This window comes from Pteropus medius, unplaced genomic scaffold, assembly GCF_902729225.1.
Source record: "Pteropus medius unplaced genomic scaffold, Ma_sr-lr_union100, whole genome shotgun sequence".
Classification (NCBI taxonomy): Eukaryota; Metazoa; Chordata; class Mammalia; order Chiroptera; family Pteropodidae; genus Pteropus; species Pteropus medius.
Genome location: NW_024352004.1, coordinates 2108841 through 2133960, shown reverse-complemented (window position 1 = coordinate 2133960; position 25120 = coordinate 2108841). Strand labels below are relative to the sequence as shown.

The window sequence follows — 25120 nt, the reverse complement described above, 5'->3', positions numbered from 1 at the left end:
TTAAAGTGTTTTGAAAAATATTTTATTATTCCTAGCCCACCCATCAATTTGGAAAGATGAAATTTGTTCTTATTCCCATCACTGATTTTGAAGTCCCGAGCCAGAGCCGAGCGACAAAAGCAGGTTAAGTGATTAACCGATTAACCGATCTGTGAGGAGCAGCTGGGGGAGGGCAGAGGGCGAAGGGCCAGGTCATTATTCTTTTTTTTTCCACACTCTCTCTCTCTTCTCTCCACGATTATTGACCGCCCCGGGGGGCCTGATCACAAACCCTGCTTGGCCAGGGAGGCGGACACTTCGTCGGCTAGTGTGGCGAGCTGGGGCGAGTCTACCATGTCGATGCTGCCCGTGGAGGACACGTTGCTGAGGTGTCTCGGAGACGTGTCCCCGGACACCACGGGAGACTTGTAGACGATCTCCGCCCCGTGGTCTGTCTTGGCTTTGGCGTTCTCACGGAAGGTCAGCTTGTGGGTTTCAATCTGCAAGAGAGGAGGGGAGGGAGGGTGAGATGAAGAGCCCAGGATGGCAAGCCCTGCCCACCGACTGGCCTGGGGTGGTGGTGACCATGGTTTGGATCATTTTCCAATAGCAAATACTTGTGCTGGGTTCTTCCGTCACCTGCCTCCATGCCACCCTGCTCCTCTCCCCAGAGTCAGTGACCACTATAAACAAACACGTGTATGTGTGAGTATATAAATATGTGTGTGTGTGTATATTTACAATATCCACATGCTTTGCACTTCAGTTTTTAGACTTAATGCCGTCCGTTATCATTATATAGTTCTTTCATGCTTGTTGCTCGCTGCGTGGTATGCCACCAGAGCAGATGGACCGCATTTATCCATTCCTCGATGGATGGATGGATAGTTAACCTGTTCTAGTCTTTTACTATCATGACCGATGCTGTGTATGAATAACCTTGCGCGCACATCATTTCACACACGTGTAAGTGTATCCTAGAAGTAGAAATGCTAGTAGGTCATGCACATTTTATTTGGGTAGATATTACCCAATTGCAAATGAGAGAGTTGAAGGAGAAGCTGGAGATGAAGGAACGTTCCCGGAGCCACTGCTGCCTGCCCATGAACCACACACATTCCCCCCCTTTGCCAGTGACTGATGAGCCTGGAGGTGGCGGCAGCTGGTTGGTTAGGTGTGCTGGAGAACACGGCGCTACAAAGCCCTTTTTTAAAGTAGAGAAGTGATGACGTAGCCAGGAGCCCCAGGGCTCTGAGCTCCAAAGGATCCCTGGGAAACTCAGAGGGCATTAGCTAGAGATGCGAGAGGTACAAAAATAATTCTCCCCTGATGAGCCCTGACGTGGCAGACACAGTAATTCTCTACCTTTTTGGAGTTCTAAGACTGCTTTAAAGAAAAATGTACGTACGTGCAGGCTTGCACTCATACACACGTCACAATTTTTCCACACGATTTTAGTGGTCTGCAGACCCCGGAGAAGGAAGAGCGGCTGCTGCGGCATGCTCGCATGTGGATGAAGAGAATAACCAGGCTCCCATTTAAGCTATATGCTTATTTTGTTCATTTCGGGTCACTGCTTTGACTAAAGCACCCTCCATATTGCTTCCTTTGAAAGGCCTTTTGACATAAGAACGTTTGTTAATGTTTTTTTTATAAGCTTTGTTCATAAGAAAAAAGTGACAAGGTCCTGAGAATACCCAAAAATCCCCCAAGCTGAAAGGAGCTCAGGCAGCGGGGTCCTGTGCTCCACTGCTCGTGAGCGATTCTGCTCATCACAGGAGGAAAGGGGGGGACTTGAATACGAGGGGACCCTTTGGGACCGGGACTGTCTCCTGAGCAGTGGGCAGGGCGGGGCCTCACTTCTGTTCTAGCTCACCTCACAGAGATGAGTTAAAACAGAAGTTCAGACTCAGACTTGACTCTAACTCATGTTCTTAGATGACTGCAAAGTATAGGAACCTTCCAGAACACCATCTCATCTGGGTCTCACAACCACCCTGGGATGTGAATGTCTATCCATTTTGCCGTAGGAGAAACAGGCTGAGAATGTTTACTGCTCTCGCCCAGGTCACAGCTCCAAGCAGAGTCAAGCCCAGAGCGTTTCTTAGGACACAGAAGCTTCCAGAGACAAGGGCAGAGACCTTCCTCCACGGAGGCCCAGGGCCTGTCCAGACTCGTTCAAGTGGACTCTCCGTGGGCATGGGTATCTTTAAAGCTCCTCGAGAAGGGAGGCCCCACCTTAAACCAGGGTGGAGTGGGTGAGCCAAAGGAGCAGGGTGCTGGACTTCTGTAGAACTTTCTCCACTTCCCAGAGGACAGGGCCCTGCCCCACTTCCCTGAGGGCGTGCAGCCTCCTCGGTCACGGGGGAGGGGGGGGCATGGAGATGTACCCTTGAGCCTTGGGAAGCCGGGGATGTGGAAGTGCGAAGGGAAAAGGCCACTTTAGGTCCACCTGGGGGTCGGGGAGACCAGAGGGGTGCTGTGGGGAAACACAGAGTAAAAGGCCACCCAAGGGCCAGTACCCGTCCTCCCCTCAGCCTCTGGGGGTCGCTGTCTAGGGGTCAGGTCTGTCCCCACGTCTCAGTTTGCCATCTCTGCTTTAAGACCATACCAGCGAGTGCTTCTCCGAAACTACACTGTTGGGTCGGGCTTTCACCGAAATGCAGGACGGGCTGTGCCTGTCTGTTTGGAATCTGAGGTGGAGGTGGTGAGTGGGGCTGCCTGCCTGAAGTGGGGATTGGGGGAGGCCTGGAGATTTGCCATGGGGACTCCTAGCTGTCACCAAGCATCTGGTGAGATGGCTCTGCCGCTACTTCCAACCACCTGGGCCACCTTGGGCAGCATCCTTACATCAGGTTGAGTCTCAGATTCTGTGCCCATTCTGGGACATCCCTTCCCCCTCCGCCACTCCTCAGTCAGCTGCTGGGGGACGTGAAAGACTGGAGAGTGAGCCACTTCAGGCCTTTGGGGCAGGCGTTAGTGGGAAACCCCAGAGGATGTCTGCGTTTATGCATATGAGAAGAATACAGCCACAATACCGCATCCTGTGTTGGGCCACACACACTCTGGTGCCACCCAGCCCCCACGCTCACACAGACCCACGGCAAGGCCCGAGACTCTAGAAACTTCCGGGAATGCCAAGGTCCGGCAGCCTCCCCACGGACACTTCCGTGACAGGTGGGTGGAGGCGTTGCCCAAATCTGGATTTCAACATCACTGTTTTGCTCTAACTGCCTAGTGACCCACTTAGAAAATTAGGTTATGTTCCCATGACTTGTTCTTGGTGCACTGGAGCTGGCTTTAGGAATGGCTATTTCCTTTTGTGGATGCTGGCCACCCACAAGGCCTAGGACAGTGCCTCTCGCCTTTGACCCTACCAAAGAATCACCTGGGGGCTTTAAAGAGTCCAGGCACCCAGACTGTGCCCCAAGATCAATTAAGTCAGAATCTCCAGGGTGGGGCCCAGGCATCAAATTTGTTAAAGCTCCTGGTGACTTGCAATAGGCCACTAAAGAAAGGCACGCCCCATAGTCCCGGTGGTTGCTGAGAATCCACAACAAGCCAGTCCCTCCGGGATCCTTGGCTTTCCTCCCTCTGGAAAACTGGACCAGCCTTGTCCACCCGATTCGATTCACACCCACATCCGAGTGCAGCCTCCTCCCTGCCCTGTCTCTTTTACCTTTTTATTCCCTCCGCCGGGGACGTGGGTGATGTTATCCAGGGACCCGATCTTCGACTGGACTCTATCCTTGAAGTCCAGCTTCTCAGATTTTACCTCCACCTGGCCACCTCCTGGAACACAACACACACAAGAGCTCGGTGCCTGGAACCAGGGCTACTCAGAGTTCTGCAGAGACACCAAGCTCTGGGAGCAGGCAAGACTCTCCTCTGTTCGGAATACGGTTTTGGGCACTGGTCTGTCCTTCCACAGGGCTAGAAAACAGTTCTCTTCTTCGTCTCTCTAATCAAGCTGCGCATCAAATATTTACTCAGAAAACTCTCCCTCCTCAGACAATACAAAGGTAAATGAAAGCTCGGTCCAGGAGAAATGATTCTAAATTCTAACCTGGTTGGCTTCCAACAAGAGAAGTCTTTCTGTGTCCACATCCTGAAGCTAAAAAGCCTCGTAAGACCTCAGAATTAAACAGGCAAAACGCATCCTGAATAAGGAAGGGCCCCGACCCTTTCTCTCTCCCCAGACATTCGATGTCCACCCAACACGGACAGACATGGCCTGAGGAAGAGGCGAACCACACCTAATCCTTGAACGACATGGGTTTGAACTGCGCAAGTCCACTCGTATTTGAATTTTTTCAATAAATACTGTGTCTATTCCTTATGATTTTCTTTTCTCTGGTTTACTTTATTGTAAGAACACAGTATATATATATAACATACAAAAGATGTGTTTATCGACTATGTTATCTAGTTAGCTGACTAGGTAGGTACAGCTTCCTGTCAACAGTAGGCTTATAAGGGGTTAAGTTCTGGAGGAGTCAAAAGTTACATGCAGATTTTCGATGGCATGAGGGGTCAGGCATCCCTAACCCCCCGAGTTTTCAAGGGCCAACTGTACATTACTCTCAGGAAAAATAAAGCCACCCAAGAAAGCTGCTCACAGTGTGGCAGGATGGTGACACTGGGAGATACTAACCCCCCCAAAATGTCCAAAGCAGCCAGAAAATGAGACACATGCTGGGCGTTGCTTCTGACAGCCTTCTCTTCCCACAGTAATGGGTCCAGTAAAGATCTCTGCCCTGAGGGCCTGACCAAGGCAGAAGTCCCTGCTCGGGACTCGTAGGCGGGAGTCGGAATCCAGATCTGTGTTGTACAGGACGGTGGCCACAAGCTACACAGGTGCCTACTTAAATTTTAATTAAATAAAACTCGTTTAATTAAATTTTAATTTAAAAAGATGTTGCGCTGGCCACATGGCGAGTGCTCAACAGTCACGTGTGGTTAGTGGCTGCCGCCCTGGACAGCACAGATACAGAACATTTCCACGGTCACAGAAAGATCTATAGCCAGCGTGAATTTCTCTACGATGCGGGATGGGGAGGGGAAGGAAAAGCATGGCGGAGGGCCAACGGTATCATTTTCTGTTCAAAAAAGTGACAGCAAGGTGTGGCAACGCCTTGGTGCAGCTGATGAAGTGTCCCCCATGTTGGCTGGGGACTGGGCTGGGACACCCACACAGCCAGACTTTAGGGGCCAGATCAAGCCCTTCCCAGGCTCTAGAGGCCCTGTGGGCAGCCTGCTTGGAGAGCCACAGGATAGGGTTTGGGGCCAGCATCTGCCCTCCCTCCTCACCTTGTCTGGGCCAGCATGGCCCCGCACAGGAGAGTGAGACAGGACAGCGACACCTCCCGGGGCCCCAGCAAGTTCCACCCTCAGCGCTCTCCTTGATAGCTCATCCTATCAACTCCCCCAGCCACTCAAGCAGGCATGACCCTGTCCTGCCCCGCCTCCTGGGCCTCCCTGCCCACTCCGCCCTCAAGGGCTACCTGGCTTATGATGGATGTTGCCTAATGAGCCACACTTGGAGGTCACCTTGCTCAGGTCCACTGGTTTGTAGACTATTTGCACCTGTAGGTGAGAGAGAGAGAGACAGACAGAGAGAGACAGAGAGAAGAAGAGAGAGGGAGAGAGGGGGGAGGGAGGAAGGGAGAGAGTTGGGGGTGGGTGGACAAAGAGAACAAAATAGGATTATTTTATTATGGGCGTAGCACAATGAAAAGCAGCTGTGTAAGTCCAGGCCCTGCTCGGACAGTGTCCCGTGTGCCAGGGGGCGCAGGCCCTCATCACGGTGGAAAAAATGGCTGGAATTCTGCCAACCCCGCCCCAAGGGAGCTGGGTCTTCACAAAATAACAGTGAGACCAGTGCCTTCAGTCCCCCAGGACAAAGACCCTCGGGGGAAAAACAGGATACTTTGTCATTGTGCAGAGCCCATGCCATTTGTGTAACAAACACATGTAAAGAAGTCACTCTCTTTCCTGACAGGAAATTGACATTACATTCAGCGCGGACGGAGAGAAAGCAGAGATCGAGGTGATGTTCGCGCAGCACTTGGAAAGCGAGAGGGCCGGATCTGCTGGGCCTCAGAGAGGAGAGGGCCGTGAGGGCTCAGAGGCGGGCTTTTTCCCAGGAGACGCTTCGGAAACCCCAGCACCCCCACCGCAAGAGCAACGACGGTCAGCGGTCAGCGAGCAGGACCCGCAGCACTGCGGCCACACAGAGGTACGAGCCGGCTGCTGCCTGAGTGTCCTGGACATCTCAGTTCTTTACCTTTGAAAGAAGCCAAGTGACACCAACAGGAAAGGCAGGTGGCCCAGCAGAAACCCAGAAGGTTAGTGTCTCAGCAAGCAGACCCGGACACGCACATACAGGGAGGCCTCGGGTTCCAGAGCGCAGACGAGGCACGAGGGTCCACTGTGTGGCCCGGACACACTGCCCACACTCCGGAGGGGAATGGCCTCTGTGCCACCTGCTGATGTCAGCGTGAGAACCAGCTTCTCGGAGGGGGCACCCTCATCCTGGAGGGGGCACCCCCGAGGGACTCCGCATCGGCAGATGGGTCTCCTGAAGGAAGTCTCTACAAAGCCGTGGCTGTAAGCGGGGCTCCAGATGGTCCCTGAGGGACATTTCCCAGCAGTTACCTCGTGTGAGGTCACCTGAGGGTGCAGGAGGCCAATCACCTGTTGGCTCCTGCCCCGTGCCCTGGAGTTACCCCAGAGAGAGATGGCCTCCTCTGAGATTCAGTTTAACAAAGACACCAGAAAAAAGGGAGGGGTTTCTACGTAGGTCTAAATCATCTGGAACAATCCCAGATTATTTCAGTTAATCAGAGTCATGTTGGCATGTGCCATTAACTGGTGGAGAGTTGACAGGCCGACAGGTGGACGTGGGCTGTGTGTGCCAGCAGGTGGAGGGAGGGTGGGAGCACACAGGTGTGGCAGCCTGCACCTGTGACAGTGGGGATGAGTGATTCTGAGGTCTGGGAGAGAGCGTGTGCCCTGGGGTGGGGGCGAGGGGCTATGGGATCCCCTCCCATGAGGGAGAGATGGAAGTAAATGTCGGAGTGACCGAGGCCTCCTTTTCTTCCCTTCAGGCTGGATGAAATAGCTTGTGAGGGGAGGAGGGTGGGGTCGTGCAGGGGAACCTGGGATGGCAGATGGAGGAAAGGAACGGGCGAGGGTGGGAGCCAGGGAGGCGGAGAGGGAGTCGAGAGGAGGCCAGGCCGGGGGAGAGGAGGCCGGGGCCTGGCGGGGAGAGGAGGCCGGGGCCTGGCGGGGAGCCCGGCGGCAGCGAGGATTGCAAGGTGGTTGGAGAAGGAGCAAGGCCTGCCTGCTGGGACGTCACCTCCAGGCTGGAGAGGGGACGACAAGCCAGAGGCCGGAGCCCAGGGCCAGGGGTCCAGGGCTAACATTGTGCAGGGGCTTGTAACCCCCCTGCCACCTTTCACCAGGGGAACAGCTTTCTGCAAAGGCTCCTACTGCAGACAAGCCGTGGACACGGGCCAAGGACAGTGCTTAGGGCCAACCTGGGATAACCTGTGTCTCTTTGCCAGGTCATAGGTTAGCCCACAGGCTGGCAGAGAATGCAGGACAAACAGGAGGTGCCCCGAGGAAGTCCCCTGATACCCTGTAACTGCCATCAGCAGTGGGAATGTACTCTCTCTTCCCAACTTCCTCCTGATGGGGCTGTCTGCTCTCTGTGGCCCGCTGGACCCCCTGGCCTCGGCCTCGCCAGCGCAACCTCCCGCCAGCGACCAGACACGAGTAAAACCGGAAGGCACATGCCTTCCTGCTCTGGCTGGAGGAGTGTGCAGGAAAGCCAGAGAACCAGGAGTCGAAGCTAAAACAGATCGTGGCTGGAGTGGGGGTGGGGTGGCCCCCACACCTTCTCTTTCCGTCTCTGGCAGAAGACGAGGTGGCCGTGGGACAGGAGAGCAGGGACTGGGGGACGGGAGAGACACAGCAGACACTGGCGAGGAAGCGTGGAGGAAACGCCATGCAGCAGCCCTTGGTGAGCGCCCGCCACCCAGGGTCAGGGGCTCTGGGCAGGAGGCAGCAGCACATTGCAAGAATAAACCCTCGGGCTGGACGCAGATAACGTGCTGCCCAGGCTGTGCACTTTCTGGGGAGCGCGTGCCCCAGGGGCGACCCCTGCCACCCTGGGCTGCCAGCCAGGAGTGAGATGCCTGCTCTCAGAAATCATCCCCTCCCCAGGGGTGGCCCTCAAGGGGTCTTATACCTCCTGCTCCGCAGTGTGTTAGGCTGGGGCAGTGAGGAGGAGGCTGTGGAGAAGGGGAGCCTTAGGGTGACGAGTGTGCACCCACCGTAGGTGAACACGGGACAGCCGGGAGGACAGCAGAGCTGATCACGTGGGGGAGGTGAGACGTGAGGATGCCAGCCCCAGGTCTCAGGGACACATGCACTGGGGATGCAGGGAGTCCCCAGGGACGTTTGGAGGAAGCCAAACATGAAAGGGCCCAAAGCAGCATCTCCGTCAACCCGGGGCTGCAGGCCGGTTTCCTGGTGTACTTTTCGGCTGGGCTCTTTTGCGTCTGAGTCTCTGCCAGGGGCTGGAGCTGGTTTTAACAATGAGCCAAGAGGCTTAGAAATCTGCTCGCCCCTCACGAGTACGGGAGACGAACATGAGCAGAGCCTGGACTTCTCTTGCTCTGAGGTAGGACAGGAAGACTTTCGTGTCTGCTCAGAACAAACAGGTCGGCTGTCCACAGTGGAACCACTCGAAGTGAACCTGCCCGGGTGATGGGGGAGGAGGTGTCAGACCCGTCTCGGGCGCTGCCACCTTCAGCCCAACCTCACATAGGCTGTGGGGCTCCGGGAAGCCCACGCTGGGTGGTGAGTGTTATGCTGGGTCATGATGGGTGTTATGCTGTGAGGACCCCGCCTCCAGGTACAGGCCAGAGAGAGGATCGCCCACCTTCCCTACGCTGCCCATGAAGCCCCCGCAGGCCGGGGGACCCATTGGTGCAGGGCACCTCTCCTAGAACAGTGGGCACAGGTGTGGAGAGCCTGGGCTACATGTACTTGGGGCCACAGACACCCTGAGCCTGAGAATGGTTTATTCTATGCAATGTCTCGCAAGGATATATGCTCATGCCGCTTCTTAAAAACCAGAACCGCAGTCCGGCGCAGGGAAAGTGTGAAGGTACTCACACTGCCGCCTCCTGGCACGTGTTTGATATTATCCTTTGAGCCACACTTGGACTGGACGTTGCTAAGATCCAGCTTCTTATTAATTATCTGCACCTTTGATAGCCAGAAAAAAGGATGAGTGTCACACCACACCTGGATCCATCTGCTCTGCACTAACGCACTCCGCTCACGCTCACGTCGAGGTGGGGGCAGGAGGCCCCAGGCTGAGGGCTGGAGGTCAGTCACACCTCCCCAGAGAGCTCCCCAGGAAGCATTCCAGAACTGTGGGAGATCTGAGGTGGACCCCGTCTCATAACACCGGGTTTATAAGACAGATCCAAGAGGAGGCAATTCAGTTTAGACAAGGATTGTGTCATGGAGGCCCCTGAGGGACCACCTCTGACACCCATAGATTAGAGTTCAGTGTTCACCAGATTGGGATGGAGTGAAATGTGCAAAATTACGTTACTAAATGAACAAATAAAAAGTCCCATTTTATGTCCTCGTTCGCACACCTACCAGACACACCGAACATTCACCGAGACCTTTCTGTGGCTGTTCTCCAGCCCGTCAGGCATTGCAATCACCTGTAGGTCTTTTTGAACAATCCCAGACCTAGAATTGGAATCTTGGTCTCTGCTTCTGGAAAGCTCCCCTGGTGCTTTGTTTGGCTGCTCTGCTCGGTTCGAGGATCACAGGCGTTATGGGGAGGACATAGATGGCTTTGTGCCGGAGACACTGCAGTCCCCCTTCTGTGTGAGGGAGGAAGTGCTGCCCTTCCAGCCTTCAGCTCACCTTGGCCACAATCCCACCAGGCGCTTACAGGGAACTAGGCAAATAGTCCCCGGTGGTCCCCGCTCAGCTGTCCTGTGCAGTGAGGCCCAGTGACTCCTCTGTGGTTCTGGGAGACTCCCCTTTCTCCAGCACCGGGGAGAAGGTGTGGGGATATCAGCATCTCAGGGGAGGATGATTTAGATCCAGTTTGTCCAAAAACTACGAAATACACAGACAACCATGCACAGAGAAGGAGAGTGGGAAAACTCTTCATTTCGTCTGCTAGAGCGGTGGCGATGTCTTCGCCAGCTGTCTCCCCTCGGGAGTGGGGGCTCCGTGATCGAAAGAAAGCGGTGTGTCTTAGTTTCCATGAATATAAGTAACTGCCAACTGGAGTTCCCAGTTAAGAACCAGCATTGCTCTCTGAAGTTCTGGACATGGCGCCAAGACCTCAGTTGCTGCCTTTGTGAATGACGGGTGAGGTCCACTTCCCCAGAGGCCCGGGGTGTGTCAGGACGACTGCGGCTGGGGTTGCAGCCCGGGCCTGGCTCCTGTGGGGAGAAGGCTGCCAAACCCTGACCCAGGTGCCAGAGAGGGCCCTCAAGGCTGCACGGGTCCTCGGCAAGATCAGGGAACGAGGAAGGGATGGCAAAGTTGGTCTATCCGACTTTTTGGTGTTAAAATGGCCTTTCCTTTATTAAATTATTATTAAGTCACATTTATAGTAGATAAGAGTTATTATTTTTAGATGGCCTTAACTTTGCAAAAATAAAAAGCCATTTTTTCTTGGGACCCCCATCCTCAGCTTTTTATCTTAATTTTACTGGTCTGAACCTAAAAACCTGGGAAGCACATACCCACCCCATCTCTTTGTTTTCTTGTATGTTCCCCTAAAATAAAAAGCTATTTTTTTTTCATTAGAAAAGTAACATAACATCATGATTTTGAAAAAGAGGTTAAAAAAAAGCAAAAACAAAACTGTTTTCTTGAACCTGAACATAACCACTATTGCATTCCATTGTATTCTCTTGAAGTCTCATATATATATAAATAAAATTACCACCATATGCATAGAAATGATAGTAATTAGTGTCCATACAATTTTCCATCTTGCTTTATCAGGCAACATCATATCCTAAGAATTCGCCATGTTCCACAGTCATATCAGAAGCATTATTTTATTTATGTATTTATGTATTTATTTATTTATTTATTTTAGAAGATTGATCTTATTATTTGTTTGTTTGTTTTATGGCAACATTGGTTAACGAAATCCAGTAAGTTTCAGTTGTACATTTAATAGTAAGGCATATATATATTTACATTGTGTGTTCATCTCTCATAGTTAGATTTCTTTCTGTCACCACATATTTGACCCCCTTTACCCCATCTACCTCCCTCCTTACCCTCCCCCTTTACCCTCTGGTAACCATTAGACTATTGTCAATGTCCATGAGTCTCTCTGTTTGTTCTGCTCATTTGTTGCCTTTAGGTTTATATCCCACATATAAGTGACATCATGTGATTTTCAACTTTTTCTGTCTGGCTTATTTCACTTAGCAGGATTATGTCAAGGTCCATCCACGTTGTTGCAAATGGCAGTATTTCATCTCTTCTTATGGCTGAGTAATATTCCATTGTATATATGTACCACAGCTTCTTTATCCAGTCATCTATCATAAGACACTTCGGTTGAGAAGCATTATTTTAAATGACTTGTCATTCCATTTTGTGATATCTGTTCTATCAGATATTTATATTGATTCCATTTTAAGTGATATCAACAGCCTCACCGCAAACATCTTTCTGCAGGAGTTTTTTTATTTTCCCCTGAATCATAGTTTATTTTCATGGCATGGAGTCCCAGAAGTAGAATTTCTGGGTCAGAAATTATAAATATTATAAAAACACCCAACACAACTCTCTAAACAGCTTTTTAAAAGGGCCGGCTAAATTTACTCTGTGAGCACAGTTCAGAAAGTCAGTTTCACCATATTGCTGCTGATACCGGGAATTTAAAAAATTGTTATGCTAATTTCTTCGACTAAAATAAATAGGACTGCATCATTGGCTTATTCTGTGGTTCTTTGATTACTACTAAAATTGCTCCTTCGCCCTCGTTTTGCTGGTAGGTGTATTTTTTTCGTAACGTGCAAACGTTTGCATTTTTATAAACTCGAAATTTTCTTTGTAATTTATCCTTTGGTTTTTAAATGTAAAAACCACCCCTCCTCTAGAGGCTGGATAAATATCTAATTCCACGTCACCTGCCTCACCCGCCATCCCTTCAGCTTGCTGATGAGCAGTCTACTGGAAGCCCAGAGAGGTTCAGTGACTCAGCGGCAGAACCCACACAGGAATCTAGATATGAGTGTTTCTGCGGCCACAGGCTACGTATGTGACAACGAAGTTTTGCCTGAGTTGTCCTCAAAGCTACTGTCCCATAAACCAAATAAAAACAACACTTGGAGAACACTGAAGTTCTTTCCTGCCAGCAAAGAGATACCACAACAGGGCCTCAGCTTAGGCCTGAGCTGGGAACAGGTAGACGAATGGGCTTTCTCACACTGCTTCCAAAGGAGCTGCTGTCACCTTCCTCATAATGGCTTTGAATCAATTTGTGCCACCCTCAGATTTTAAGGAGTCTCACATGAATTCCTTCTTTGGTGATCATTTTTTGTTCATAACTTTCCACTGGATGAGTCCCAGAAGTCAACTCGACTGCTTTCACGAAAGGTGGTTTAGAATTAAAATACACACGCGCGCGCGCGCGCGCACACACACACACACACACACACACACACACTAATAAAACAAGGAAATTTAAAGGGTGATGGTAAAAGAATGGGAGGTCATCAGCACTGACAATTACAAGACTAATCATTACATTTAACCCTGAGCTTCCTGGAAGCCAAGGCAAAAAGGGAAGCACAATGAGTTACATAACTTTCCTTATGTGACAAGGAAAACTTACCAGTTTTTTAAGAAAGATAATCTGTTTTCTGTACCAATCCATACAAGAAATTCATCTAATGGCTCAAGAGACATTATGCAATAACAAGATCTGCAACATACATAAAAATGTTTTTTTCCATGTGGCTTTTTCTTGTTCCAATCCCACAAAAAAGGCAACAAGCTACTGTGGAATTTGGCAGTAGACACAAGGATATTTACAAAGCAGAACTGAATTACTGTTAGCAGTCAAATTAAGCCAACACCCTTCACAGAATATTAGATTTACAGAAAGGAGAAAAAAGCATCATGGTTGGCATTATGAAATCAGAACCCTGAAACTTAATTTCTCATGACTAACATGTATAATATCGAGACTCGGCTCTGGACATGAAAATACCCATCATAGGAGAGAAGAATGTTTTGGAAGCTACAGATTTTGATCTGGGGACTCCTACTCAGGGGAGAAATTCCTGTGGTCAGGGTTTGGCCCTGGCAGAGAGGCTGGGGTGGGGTGGGGTGGGTCCACTTTGGTTTAATCATTTCTTGGAGGACCCAAAGCAGTCTCAAACTCTCAGTAGGCCTTGATCTGGTTCTGTGTGGGCTCAGACCTCTCCCCAGAAGCTCTGAGGCTGGCCCAGTGTTCGTGGGCCATCCTGGGGGGTCTGTCTCCAGCACCGCCTGGTGCTTGCCGGGCCTGGCTTCACCTAGCCAGGGCCAAGATGCCCAGTGCTGAGTACTGGGAGCTGGGGTGCTCTGGTGGAAAAGTCCAAGATGGTCAGCCTGAGAACTGACACAGGAAAAATTATCTAGGTCCTGTTAAGTAAACTTGACACAGGAGAGATCAAGTAACAAGGGAGTTGTGGGTACAATTATTTACACGCTTCCTTTAAACAGTGGCTGCACCCAGCTTCTTTACAACGATTTGATTTACACAAGATTTTTCGGAAACAATTATGCTGTGTCTAGGGAGAGATGCCCAGAGGGTCTCAAAGTTACAGGGCTGTCCCAGAGTGGGGGGCCCAGCCCGGCTCTGCCCTCCACTCACCTCAGACCCTGACATCTCAGCCCAGGTTCACCTGAGTCCAGGACAAGCAAACTACCCCAGGTACAAATTCACTTTATTTACTCCACATAAATGTTCTTCATGTGTCCTTTTAAAAATGAGAACTGGGACTTTGTCAATAAACAACGAATTTAAAAATACTTCAGTTCTCCTTAATGGAGACAGATGCTAGTGTTCTATCGCCATCTTGTGGCCATTAGCAGTACTGCAGCCCAAGGCTTCCAAAGCCCAACAGTTCTGGAACGTTTCTGTTCTTCCGGGGGCTCCCAGGTCCTGTCCCGCCTGGGGTCTTTGCATCCCAGTTACTGGCAAGGACATCTCCAAAGAAAGTGACTTTAGTTTCATCTTCTCAGAGCTGACCTGACCACCCCCACGCTTGGTCCCCTGTGCTCTTTCTGGCGATGACCCTGTGCATCCCTTCTCACCCTTGGCAGCTACAGGGACCCCCAGTTTTTTCTGACCACTCCCAACCTCACCCCCCATGAGCACTAAAAATTGAGCCTGAGGCTCTCTGCTTGCGGTGTCCTCCTCTGCTACCTCCTTTTTACTTCATCCTTGCTAGAGGACAATGTTCTGACCTGTCAGGGCAAACACCCAGCTAGTTCACAGCACATCCAGCTACCAGTTGTTCATTCTCCTTAGCTCTCGTGTAAATGAACAAAGCTCTGGCCTAAACCCACGCCCCACTGGCTCCCCCGGTTCCAGTTTTATGTTGCTTTTGCTCTGAAAATCTCCAGGGTGCAGTTTCCCACTGTCTTCTTCCAAGCACGTAACCAGCACTCTATGCAGGGGATCATCCTTTCAAAGGCCGAAGATGGTCTCAAACAAGGGTGTCTCCTATTTTTGGGGTCAGTGGGTCTCAGCCTGGATTGCACATTTGAGAATACTGGCGAGGCCCCCTTGAAGTTCTAATGGGCCTGGTGGAGGCTCTGGCACTAGGATTTTTTAAAGAATCCCACTGCACCCCCAGGTGACTCCTTTGCAGCCGGGAATGAGAAGCTCATCTCCGGGGCTCTCGGGAGCGGGTCCACTGGTCAGTGTTCACTGGTCGCCTTCCTCCCCTTCGCTCCCCACCTCTGATCGGCTCTACTAGTTAGTTCTCTGGATCACCGAGTACATCCCCGCACTTTCCTTTAAAAACAATCTCAGTCTACGGCCATGACACCCTGAACAAGCCCGATCCCGGCTGATCTCAGAAGCTAAGCAGGGTCGGGCCTGGTTAGTACTTGGATGGGAGACCACCTAGGAAGACCAAGTGCTGTAGGTGTAAAAAAAAAAGTTTTTTTAAATAAGGGATTGTAAGCTGACAAGGTCCTTGCAATCTGTGAGGTCAACTAAGGGTTGCCTCACCTAAAAAATTAAAAATAAAAAAAAAAACAATTTCGTTTCAGACTCTTCGAGCCATACACACTCACTGTGGCTAATCATGAAATCAGAGAAAAAGCATAAAGCAGAAAATAGATGTTTCACTTTTTTTTTTCCAACCAGTGATTTATACTGGCCTGCTGTGGTGTTTGGTCTGCAGGTTAACAAGCAGGACCCCCTCCTGCTCTTTCTTCAATGTGGTCATCTATTCAGGGCGTCGAGTCATTCTTCATACTGTCTACATTCTTCATTCTTCACCGCTGTCCCGGTGGCCGAGGACACACCGACTGAGCACTTGCAGTACATGGGCACTGCGTGAGGCCACGGGGACCCAGAGATCACAACGTCACCTTGCTGAACTGTCATCAGTCCAGTCTGAGTGGAGGGGGCACAAGACACTTTGACAGATCATTCTCAAGACCTTCTCCGTGGGTCCCACGTACCTTCTTTTTTCCTTTCATTTTCAGTTTTCCTGGTGATCGACGTGTTGATCTTTGCCGTTATGGCTGAGGTTTCCTCTGGTGCAGACAACTTTCTAGGTTTTCCACGGAACTTAAGGAGAGACTAATCACCCTCCCTCCGCATGTCCTCCGGCAGTAAGTCTCAAGAAAAGCCACCCTTTCTCCCTGAACCCTTCAGTAAATGAGGACACGTGTCTGGACCCAGCACCGTTAGGTGGTAACCCCGGGCGGAAGGGGCACCTGCCCTTCTTCCTTTTCTCAGCATCAAGTCACTGGCCCTCGGCCCCCAGACTCTTCTCCCCGCACAGCTTGGGGTGGGGCGGCCCTGGGTGCGAGGGGTGAGTTCCGGCCCTGAAAGGGGCCTTCGGTGGAAAGTACCCCCGCTACCCGGCCCCCAGCCCTGTCACCACCGCTCTCAGCAGATCGAGGGCTGGGCCAGACGTTGCCCAGACCTTCCAAGCCAGCCTCAGATGAACTCCAAGCTGGCGGGAGAACACTCGCTGGGTGTTTGCCGGTGTGTGACAGGGCCCCACAGGCTGGGAGATGCTGATGGCTACAGTTTCCCTTTAATGAATCATGGTGGCTATGCTGGTCACGGCTGCACGATCTTCTCAATGGTGCAGAACTGGCCTTGTGGGGTTTTGTTTTTCATTTTTCAAACATGGGGGCAAACGGTCATGCCGTGCTATGGAAACAGGGCACACGAGGGACACGCGCAGCACCGAAGGAGGGGTGCCAACACCCGTGGGAAACATCCCATCGACTTGGAAGCTGGCTCCCTGGGGGTCCCTCTGCCCTCAAAGCTTCACAGAAGAGTGAACCTCAAACCAACGCCGCACACAGCTGCCTCAGAGCCCCTCTGGCAGGAGACAGGCACCTTTACCGAGAGGAGAGCAGGCGGGCACTGCAGGAGAGTACCCACCGGCCAGGTCTCCCCGTGGTCCAAAGACCGGCGGCGCTAGGACCGCGCACTCCGCCCCTAGAGGCGCGAGGCCCGGCCCACTGGGCGGGACCAAGGATGGGAAAGGCCCGCGGGCAGCTCTGTGGAGCAGAGCGCAGGGTTTCTGGATGCAAGGCACCCACGCGCACCCAGGGCCCTCTGGACGCCCTCCCTCCAAAGAGACCCAGGCCTCGGCCAAGAGCGATAAACAAAATCAACCGTGCGGAGGGTGCCTGCGGGGTTTGGGGGGGCAGTCGAGTTGTCCCCACTGGAAGGGGAACATTGGCTCAGGGTTCTGTAACCTCCCCCAGCCCACCAGGAGGCTCATTGCCCGCCCCAAACGGCTCAGCCCGGAAGGCCCATCACACGTGTGTCCCCGGGCGGAGTTTCGGCCCTCGGCGCTTCACCTGCCTGCTCCTCTCCCTTCCTCGTTCCCCTCTCTGGCGCTGTGATGGGCTCAGCCGTGTCCCCCAGAATTTTTATGCTGAAGTCCTAACTCCCAGGCCCTGGGGATGGGACTGTGACCACGGTCTTTAAGAGGTCATTCCCTTAACGTGAGCTCATTCGGGTGGCCCCAACCCAATCTGACTGGTGTCCTTATAAGAAGGGGTGATTGGGACATAGAGACACCCGGAGAAGAAAACGTGGGAGGACACGAGGAAAAGGCGGCCACATACGAGCCAAGGAAAGAGGCCTCAGAAGAAACCGACTCTTGGACACCTTGATCTTAGCTTCTGGCCTCCAGAACCGTGAGGAAATAGATTCCTGTTGTGCAAGCCGCCCAGTCTGTGACGTCTTGTACATACGACGGGGGGACAGGGACGAGAGGAGGGGGAAGGGGTCCAGGCCAGTCCCCAGGTCAGGCCCTCGGAAGCCTATGTCCCCTGACCTTTAGGAGACCTGAACATTTCATGAGCGCTCGCCTGCCGCTGTTCAAAATGGAACCCCCAACTCCCCCAGAACTGGAGGTTAGAGAGAAACCTAACCTCAACGAATGTCCGAAGAACACCAGAGACACCTGCCTATAGGTGGTGTGTCATGTCCTAAACATGAGGCAGGCCAGGGACCCCCGTGGGCGCCCCCAGGTCACAGAGGTACAACCTCGTAACCTCTGACACTGATCATCAGTGGCTGAAACAGGGACGGAAAGAACAGGTACTTTCCCTCCCCTGAGCAGGGCATTCACCGCTCCTTGGTGACGCCAATAAAGAACCATAACACAGTTGTCTTTCCTTGAAGAGGTCTGGGCGGGACTGGGGTGCTATGTCGGGGGGGGGGACCTGAGTCACGCACCAGCCTCTGCCCTGGCTGTGGGGGTCCCACACGCCTCCTCCTGGCATGCTAGGGCGGCGCACGCACAGACAGCTCTGTATGCCATACCTTCCCGCCTCCTGGCTGGTGCTTCAGATTTTCAGTGGAGCCAACTTTGGATCTGATGTTCTTCAGGTCTGGCATGGGCACTGGGGCGGTCTGCAGGCGGCTCTTGGCTGAAGATGGTGACTTGGGTGGGGTGCGGACCACTGCCACCTTCTTGGGCTCCCGGGTGGGCGGGGTTGGCAGGGATGGGGTACGGGAGCGGCTGCCCGGGGTGCCCGGGGAGCCGGGGCTGCTGTAGCCACTGCGATCTCCAGATTTTCCAGATTCACCTGGAAAGGAAGGAGGGAGTCAGGCCAGGACTCCATGTAGGTGGGAGTTAGCCGAGGCCCTGTCCTGAGGGTCCATTCTCAGACCCATGCCTGGATTAGACAGGTGGGAACAGACGGGAAGCTCAGCCAGAGCAGCGGGAAGCTGCCCTTGAGCCCATACTAGAGAAATGTCTCCTCCTAACATCTTGTCGCTTGGGGATAGAGACACCCCATTTCCCAGGAAAGCAGCTGTGTGGTCACCAAGGACCACCCAGTGTCCCTTCCCAGAGAGGGGACCACCTCTGCCCATGGCCCTTGGGTCCAGAGATGGGCTCCAACCAGCTGTGTGGACTCAGACAAGTCACTTCCTCTCTCTGAGCTCAGGGTCCTTAAGTCGAAAAAGGAAACAGTTCTAACGCTGGCAGTACGAAGGCCAGGTGGGGAAGTGTGTGCCCTCTGTAAGGTTCTAGTGCTGTTCCAGGTGGACTTTTCCCTGAATAAGGGCGATGCGAGGACAGGACCCAGGAAGATCCATGAGGCAGACACACCCGCACAGACCACACACAAGCAGAGGAGCAGGAATTCTGCCTGTTGGATTCAGGCTCAGCGTCTCAGAAGCAGTCCTCCAGCTCTAAAAACTATGCCAACGAACAGCCACACACATGACGGGGGTGCCCCCCTGAGAATTACCTCTCTTAGATTTTGCCCCTGCAGGGGGTGTTTTTCTCTGCTCTTGCTTGGTAGCTTAAAAAGAAAAATCCACAGAAAGCCTCATTATAATCAAGCTTAAATGGGGCCCTAATGAGTTTTTCTCCATGCCGTGGGCACTCAGCCATGCCCAGCTGGGCCATGTGGCAGAGGCCGGCGAGGCAGGGAGGGGGCTCAGGGAACAGGGCCCTTGTCTTTCAGGAAACAAGGTCAAGGGGGCCCATGGGGGCATCTGTCCACCTGCAGCTTGCCACTGAGGTGAGCAGGTGAGAGGCAAAGCAGGAATGCACGTTCTGGTTTTCAGTTATGGCTCCAGTTAGTCGTGTGAGTTACTCCCTTTTTTTCACTCGGTATAATGTCAAGTGAAAAAAAGCAGGATCAAAATCATATATAAAAATCCAATCGCCATTCTTTAATTACCCCATATCATATGTATTATGTACATGAGAAAAAACACTACATGAAAAACAAACCAACAGGCCTTCATGAGCTGCTGTCCTTGCAGGCACCACCCTGTGGCAAACTCGGGCTAAACACCATGGTAAACACGTGCAGCAGGCAAAGGGCTCTGAGCTGCCACTTGGGGCCAACAGGCAGCTGAGACACCACTGAACCAGCCTAGGCTTTCACACAACCCACACGCGCTCCATCGTCCCCCAGCACCACCCCAGATCCAACGCAAGCCAGAGGCCCCCTGAGTTGTGCAGAACCTAGACCCGTTTGTCTGGAACACATCATAGTGGCAGACGGGAGCTCAGCCTGGCTGTCCTCAATCCCCAAAATCATATATAAGATGACTACTCTTAATAACACCACCAGAAGCAAGATCACGCTACTGCAGCTTTGCCTGGTACTCAAAACCGACAGGTTTTTACTCCTAGGAGCCCAGGAGAATAGATGCAGCTTACAACAGTTCAGCTAAGACCCTCAGGTTGTCAGGTTGTCAGAGTGTCTCTGTCATCCTCAGCTAGTCAACTATGCAGAGGTCGCATCCTGTGTGGAGTCACCCGTAGTAACCTATCCGGGCTGCTGCTTTGTCTCCAAGGAGAGCACACCACCCACGAGTCTTAGTTGGGGGCTGAAGAATGCCTCCCAGGAGGTGAACTTGGGGTCAGAGAAGCTCAGAGAGGCCTCTTTCCTGCCACCGTTTAGCGTGTGGCTGCATCTTTCTCATGCATAAAAGAAACTGGTTAGACTTAGTCATGCAAACTTTCAGAGCCTCGATTTCCTCATCGATAAAAAGTGGGGATTTAATATCTACCTCAGTAAATTTTTAATCAAAAAGATTAAAAATAAAATGACTATTCTGATGACTGGTGAACTACAGGCATCGATTAACTAACTACCAGAGGTTATTAATTGTCCAGGATCTTGAGAGATGAGGACTGGATTCCAGAGAACATTCTTCTTACCTGTGCCTGGCGGGGTCTTTGGTGACGGTGTGGTTTTCGCTGGAATCCTGGTAGCATTGGCCGGGCCTTTCTGGCCAGGAGGGGCCGCTCCCCGGGGTGTGGCAATCTTTGTTCCGGTTTTAGTGTCCGCCCCCTGTAAACCAAAGCATGGTAGAGGTGGTTTTTATGATTGGGAAAGTCACTGTCACCGGGGGTCGATGCCAGCCCTACTCAACCACTTTGACTCAAAGCGAAGCTAAGACTGAGGTGACCCTTTGCCTGCTAGATGCAATAAATGTCTTCTACAATCACAAGGGTCTGCTGGGCACACAAATCCACATCCCCACCCAAATGCCAAGCGCCCTATCATTTCCTCCTACAGGAATTGTTTACGTGAGTTGTCAGCATGAGTTGTGCTAACTAATGTATTTTATAAAAAAAGCAATAGAGCTTATAGCGCTGATCAGGTTCATTATCCACACAGGGTCGACCACTAGGAAGGACATTAGAAGATCATTCCTACGCGGACACCCATTTTCTGGCTCTCCTTAGGGATTTATTTGACTGATGCTGGTTGGTTTCCCCAGAGCCCCTTGAAGATGCTGTTGAACCTGACTGACGGTGCTAACAGAACTGGGTCATAGTCTTTTGTTCTCTCCCCAGCAACCCTTTGGTTTCAGGAATCCTTAGGTGTGCTAAGAGCCCTTGGCGGGTGAAGTGCAGCATCAAGGAGCAAGCCGGCCGAAAGGTTGAGAGCAAGTACATAAGCATGGCCAGCTGACCGGGGGCGGTTGCTGGGTTTGGTTACCCAGTCGATAACAAAAACTCAAGAAGGAAACTGACATTAACCAAGGACCTCAAGATGGTTCTGGAGGGAGAACCACTAGTGCACAGTGATGCTGCCCCACCCAAGTGAGGACAAGCTAGAAGCTCTCCTTACCAAAGTCACAAACAGAGGAGCCCAGTTAAAGTGGTGATTTTCACACCGGGTTGCATCAGGTGCCTTAGGGGCTGCTGCCATGAGGGATCAAGGGGAACTTAGAAAGATGGCCCTGAGCCCCCATCCCTGTTTCAACCAGAATTGTAACTGTTCTATGTGGTGCTTCTAGGTAAGAGCTTATCTGAAGAAGAGTCTTTGCAGCTAAAAATACATACATTTGAAAACCACATTAGAGCAGCCTGATTCTTTTCAAAGGTGGTTTCCTTACCTTGACTTTCATCTCCTTTGCTCCAGAACTGCCAGTTCGGGGTGTGACAGAAGAGACGTGTTTAGGAGAGGAAGATGGCTCTGGGCACACGGCAGGGCTGGAGGGTTTGATCAAAGGGTCTGAGCTACCAGGAGTGGGGCGTTTGGGGCTAAGGCAAGGCCTATTTTTCAGGGTTTTAGCAGAGGAAGGTGTGGATGTCTTAAACATAAACATAAATAAAATCAAAATAAAAGTCAGCACATGGGGGAGGAAAACAAACTGAAAAAGGACAGTAACTAAAAATAAATAAGGCAGGTAATGGTTTACAGCAGTGAACTCCAGACGGTTTGGATCATGTACCCTTACCGTTCCTTCTCATCAGTAAGAATGAAAAGGGGCCAGACGCCCTCATGTACTCGTGGTTATTTATCAGTTAACACGTAGACTATGATGCCAATATATGATGTACATTAGAAAACGTACATGTGACATAACTTTTAAAAGAAAGATAAAAATGGACGGAAGTTCTAGAACGTTCTTTCTCTAGCCCATTGAATTTTCTCATGCGCCCCCCCACTTTGGAGACCACTGACTTACAGGTGTTTCATGCCCCAGAAGTTGATGGGGATTGCCAAAGTATATGATTCTAGGATGCTTCTCAGTGAAACATCTCCTGTGCGTCATGGGCCAGAAGCGCCCACTTGCTGCTGGATTCCAGGTGAGGTGCTCAGGCTGGCCCACCAACCCTTGGCCCTCTCCCACCATACTGACATAATCATACTAGCTAAAATCAGGATTGTGCCTGTTCTAAGTCTTAAAGATTCTGCCTGACACCGCTTAGGTTACACACACACACACACTTTCTGATTAAAGTCTCAAATAAAACTAAACAAGATCTGGTGAATCTTAACCTGGCCAATGTTTACTCTGGAACATGTTCCGACTAAAGAAATAGCTTGGGTGGGACAGGTGGCCAATGGGATAGGTGTCTGAGAGCTGGACGACCTCACAGAGGCACCTGCACTTGATGGATGATGGCTGGCACCTGTGGTTTGTCCTAACTGCCTCTGGGGGACTTTGACCAGGATGTGTGGCCCTGGTAGAAGAGGGTGTATTGGGGGGTGAGGTGGGCGGGGCCACACCTTCAGGAATAAAACCAAGAGGCCAAGTCTAGAGATGTTCGGCCTTGGTGAGGAGGGCCCAAGGGATGGAGCAGGGGTGTGAGGGGAGGGACGAAGGCTGAGGCCCTGGGGTTGGTAACGAGGAAGAAAAGCTGGGAGTGGGTACTGACGACCTCTCCTTCCTCAGGCACACAAGGCAGCACCCCCTACCTGGCCAAAGTTCCCGAGAGATCTGACCACTCGCTATGAGGCTGTGAGCAACTCCAGGGCAGGGACGCTGTACTCATGTGTGTGAATGAATGAACAAATGAATGTGTGCATGCTTGAGGCCGGAATTCCCCTAATGTGCACCATGACTGGCAAGCTGCTATTTGTTACTGCTTCAAGCACCCAGGGCAGAGCCCCCAAGTCCCTATAGCACCCTCAGCTGCCTCACTGGGGTCTTGTGATGGCGAACCTGACTTCCTCAAGGACAGGCACTTCCGGGAGTGGCCCCCAACACACTACGAAACTGCTGGAGCTACAGCCTGCACCTGGGGCTCCATTAGGGCTCCAGGGCTGATTAAGACCCAGACCTTTCAGGCAGAATTTATAAGGTAATTTTAGGTACCTTTATGAAAAATAGGTCTTCACCTAAGGCCAGAGTGAGATTCTCCTGGGAAAACAGTACTGTACGGTTACAGGCATGTTTTCTAAGAGGCAAAGTCATTGAGAAGAGTAAACTACAGCTGACAGGAAGCACTGAGAAGACGGGCATGTTTTGGGGTGCAGTTTTGGTGGGGAGCAGCTGCTTCAGTTACTGTTCCCTGGGTTGGTTTCTGAGGACTGACTTAAGCATACGTCAAATAGCCACCTTGCAAGATTTCAAGATGGCGTCTAGGGTGCCGTGGCCACTTTCGTCCACTTTCGTCCACTTTCGTCCACTTAGCATTTAAGGTGTCAGGTTTCTCTCCTAAGTCACACCCCTCCCCCACCCTGGAGCTCCGCAGTGGCCAAGCCAATCTGCTCAGAGTTCTTAAAAGACGCTGTGTCACTGCAGGCTCCCGGGTCTTGGCTTATGCTGGGATGCCTACTGGGATGCCTTTCCCCACCCCTCACCAGCGCCCCTTCATATTCCCATCACAGCCCGCCTCACAGGTCCTCTCTTCGTGGGCTTTTCCAGAACCCTCCACCTTAGGTCGGCGAGCACTTCCTTGCTTAACGTTCCCTCAGCCCCCTAAGTAAATGATATTTTCCATATCTCTTCAATATGTGTATATGTGTGTGTAGATGTACTTATTTGCTGAGCCTAGACCTGTGTAAGGTGTACGATGTGCAAAATTCAAACTTTATTGCAGAAAATTCAAACAGACCTTCGTTTACCGCGCATGTCTCATTTAAACTACGCTAATGCGACTGCAGTTAGGAGCATTGATTCGTTAACTTGCGGACGGCCCTTCCCTGGCATAAGTACCAACGTGGATAAATACCGGAATTTAAAAAGTTTACGTAATAACACAAAGCGCTCTGAATGACAGTTGTACTTCAGTGACAAGCATGTTGTATCTAACAATTAATTCAGATATAAAGCATGGCTTCCCGACAAACTGGACGGCGGCAGACAGTGTCACGGTTTCGTCAGCTTACCTTGGTTTTCTTGTCATCGTTTCCAGTCCCATCTTTGCCTTTACTGACCATGCGAGCTGTTAAAATATAAAATGAGAATGTACGTCACACCCACTTGCACAGGTCATGGGAAAAGCTCAGTGATTTCTCAGGATGGGTGCAACGTGTTTGGTTCGACCGGGCTCGGCGGAAAGCTGTTGGTTTTCTTGCCCCTTGAATCTGTCGGGTCTCACATTGTTAGTATCAACACAGCACACTGGGGTCATTGCTCGGAGCACCCTGATGAGGGGGCAGCAGGCTGGCCGAGGGTGAGGTCATGCAGAGGGAACTGTTCTGGGCGCATTTTGGCACAGGGTGGTCAGGGGAGGCAGACAGTGGCTCTCACAGGGTTCCTCCCCGTCTCTGCCAGGGTCAGCCTGCCCCAGCATGGGCCAACCTCTCTCCAAGGAGGGACATTTAAAAGGGCCACAGATGGGGCATCTCAGCCAGGCTCTGGCCCCCTGCAGCAGCCCTTTCTCGAGCTGTCACCCAAGGGTCAGGGTGAGTGAGTTGGCCGTCTTCCCAAAGCTCAACCCTCACTAATGGGGCACCAGCCCCAGAGGTTCTCCAAGGAACCCATCCCACCCGACCCAGCCCTGGAGGGTCTTCTCACTCGTACAGACCCTCCCAAGTGGCTAATCCTTGCCTTCCCCAAATTAGCTGCAAACTGAGTTACCAACAAATGCCCTGCAGGTAACTTCTGGATTTCAGGACCAAACCATTTGACGGCTTTTGTTTAGAA

General features: G+C 51.7%; 1 protein-coding gene and 1 pseudogene across 13 annotated transcripts in view; one reads left to right on the top strand and one right to left on the bottom strand.

Annotated features, from left to right (window-relative positions):
* The window catches only part of MAPT (microtubule associated protein tau), an 86854-nt gene continuing 61734 nt past the window's right edge, over positions 1-25120 (bottom strand). For 4 of the 13 annotated variants that reach the window (XM_039846821.1, XM_039846809.1, XM_039846810.1 and 1 more), the window contains 8 exons: positions 24361-24416; positions 21635-21832; positions 20448-20580; positions 18083-18348; positions 9166-9258; positions 5484-5565; positions 3659-3771; positions 1-479 (listed from right to left, as the gene is read on the bottom strand). In XM_039846821.1, coding sequence (XP_039702755.1) covers positions 264-479; positions 3659-3771; positions 5484-5565; positions 9166-9258; positions 18083-18348; positions 20448-20580; positions 21635-21832; positions 24361-24416 — 1157 coding nt within the window. In that variant the 3' untranslated portion in view covers positions 1-263. Of the gene's footprint in view, positions 482-3658; positions 3772-5483; positions 5566-9165; positions 9259-18082; positions 18349-20447; positions 20581-21634; positions 21833-24360; positions 24417-25120 lie in introns of all 13 variants that reach the window. The other 9 variants (XM_039846812.1, XM_039846817.1, XM_039846818.1 and 6 more) reach the window with 5 other exon arrangements.
* On the top strand, positions 15085-15203 carry LOC120589296 (uncharacterized; annotated as a pseudogene).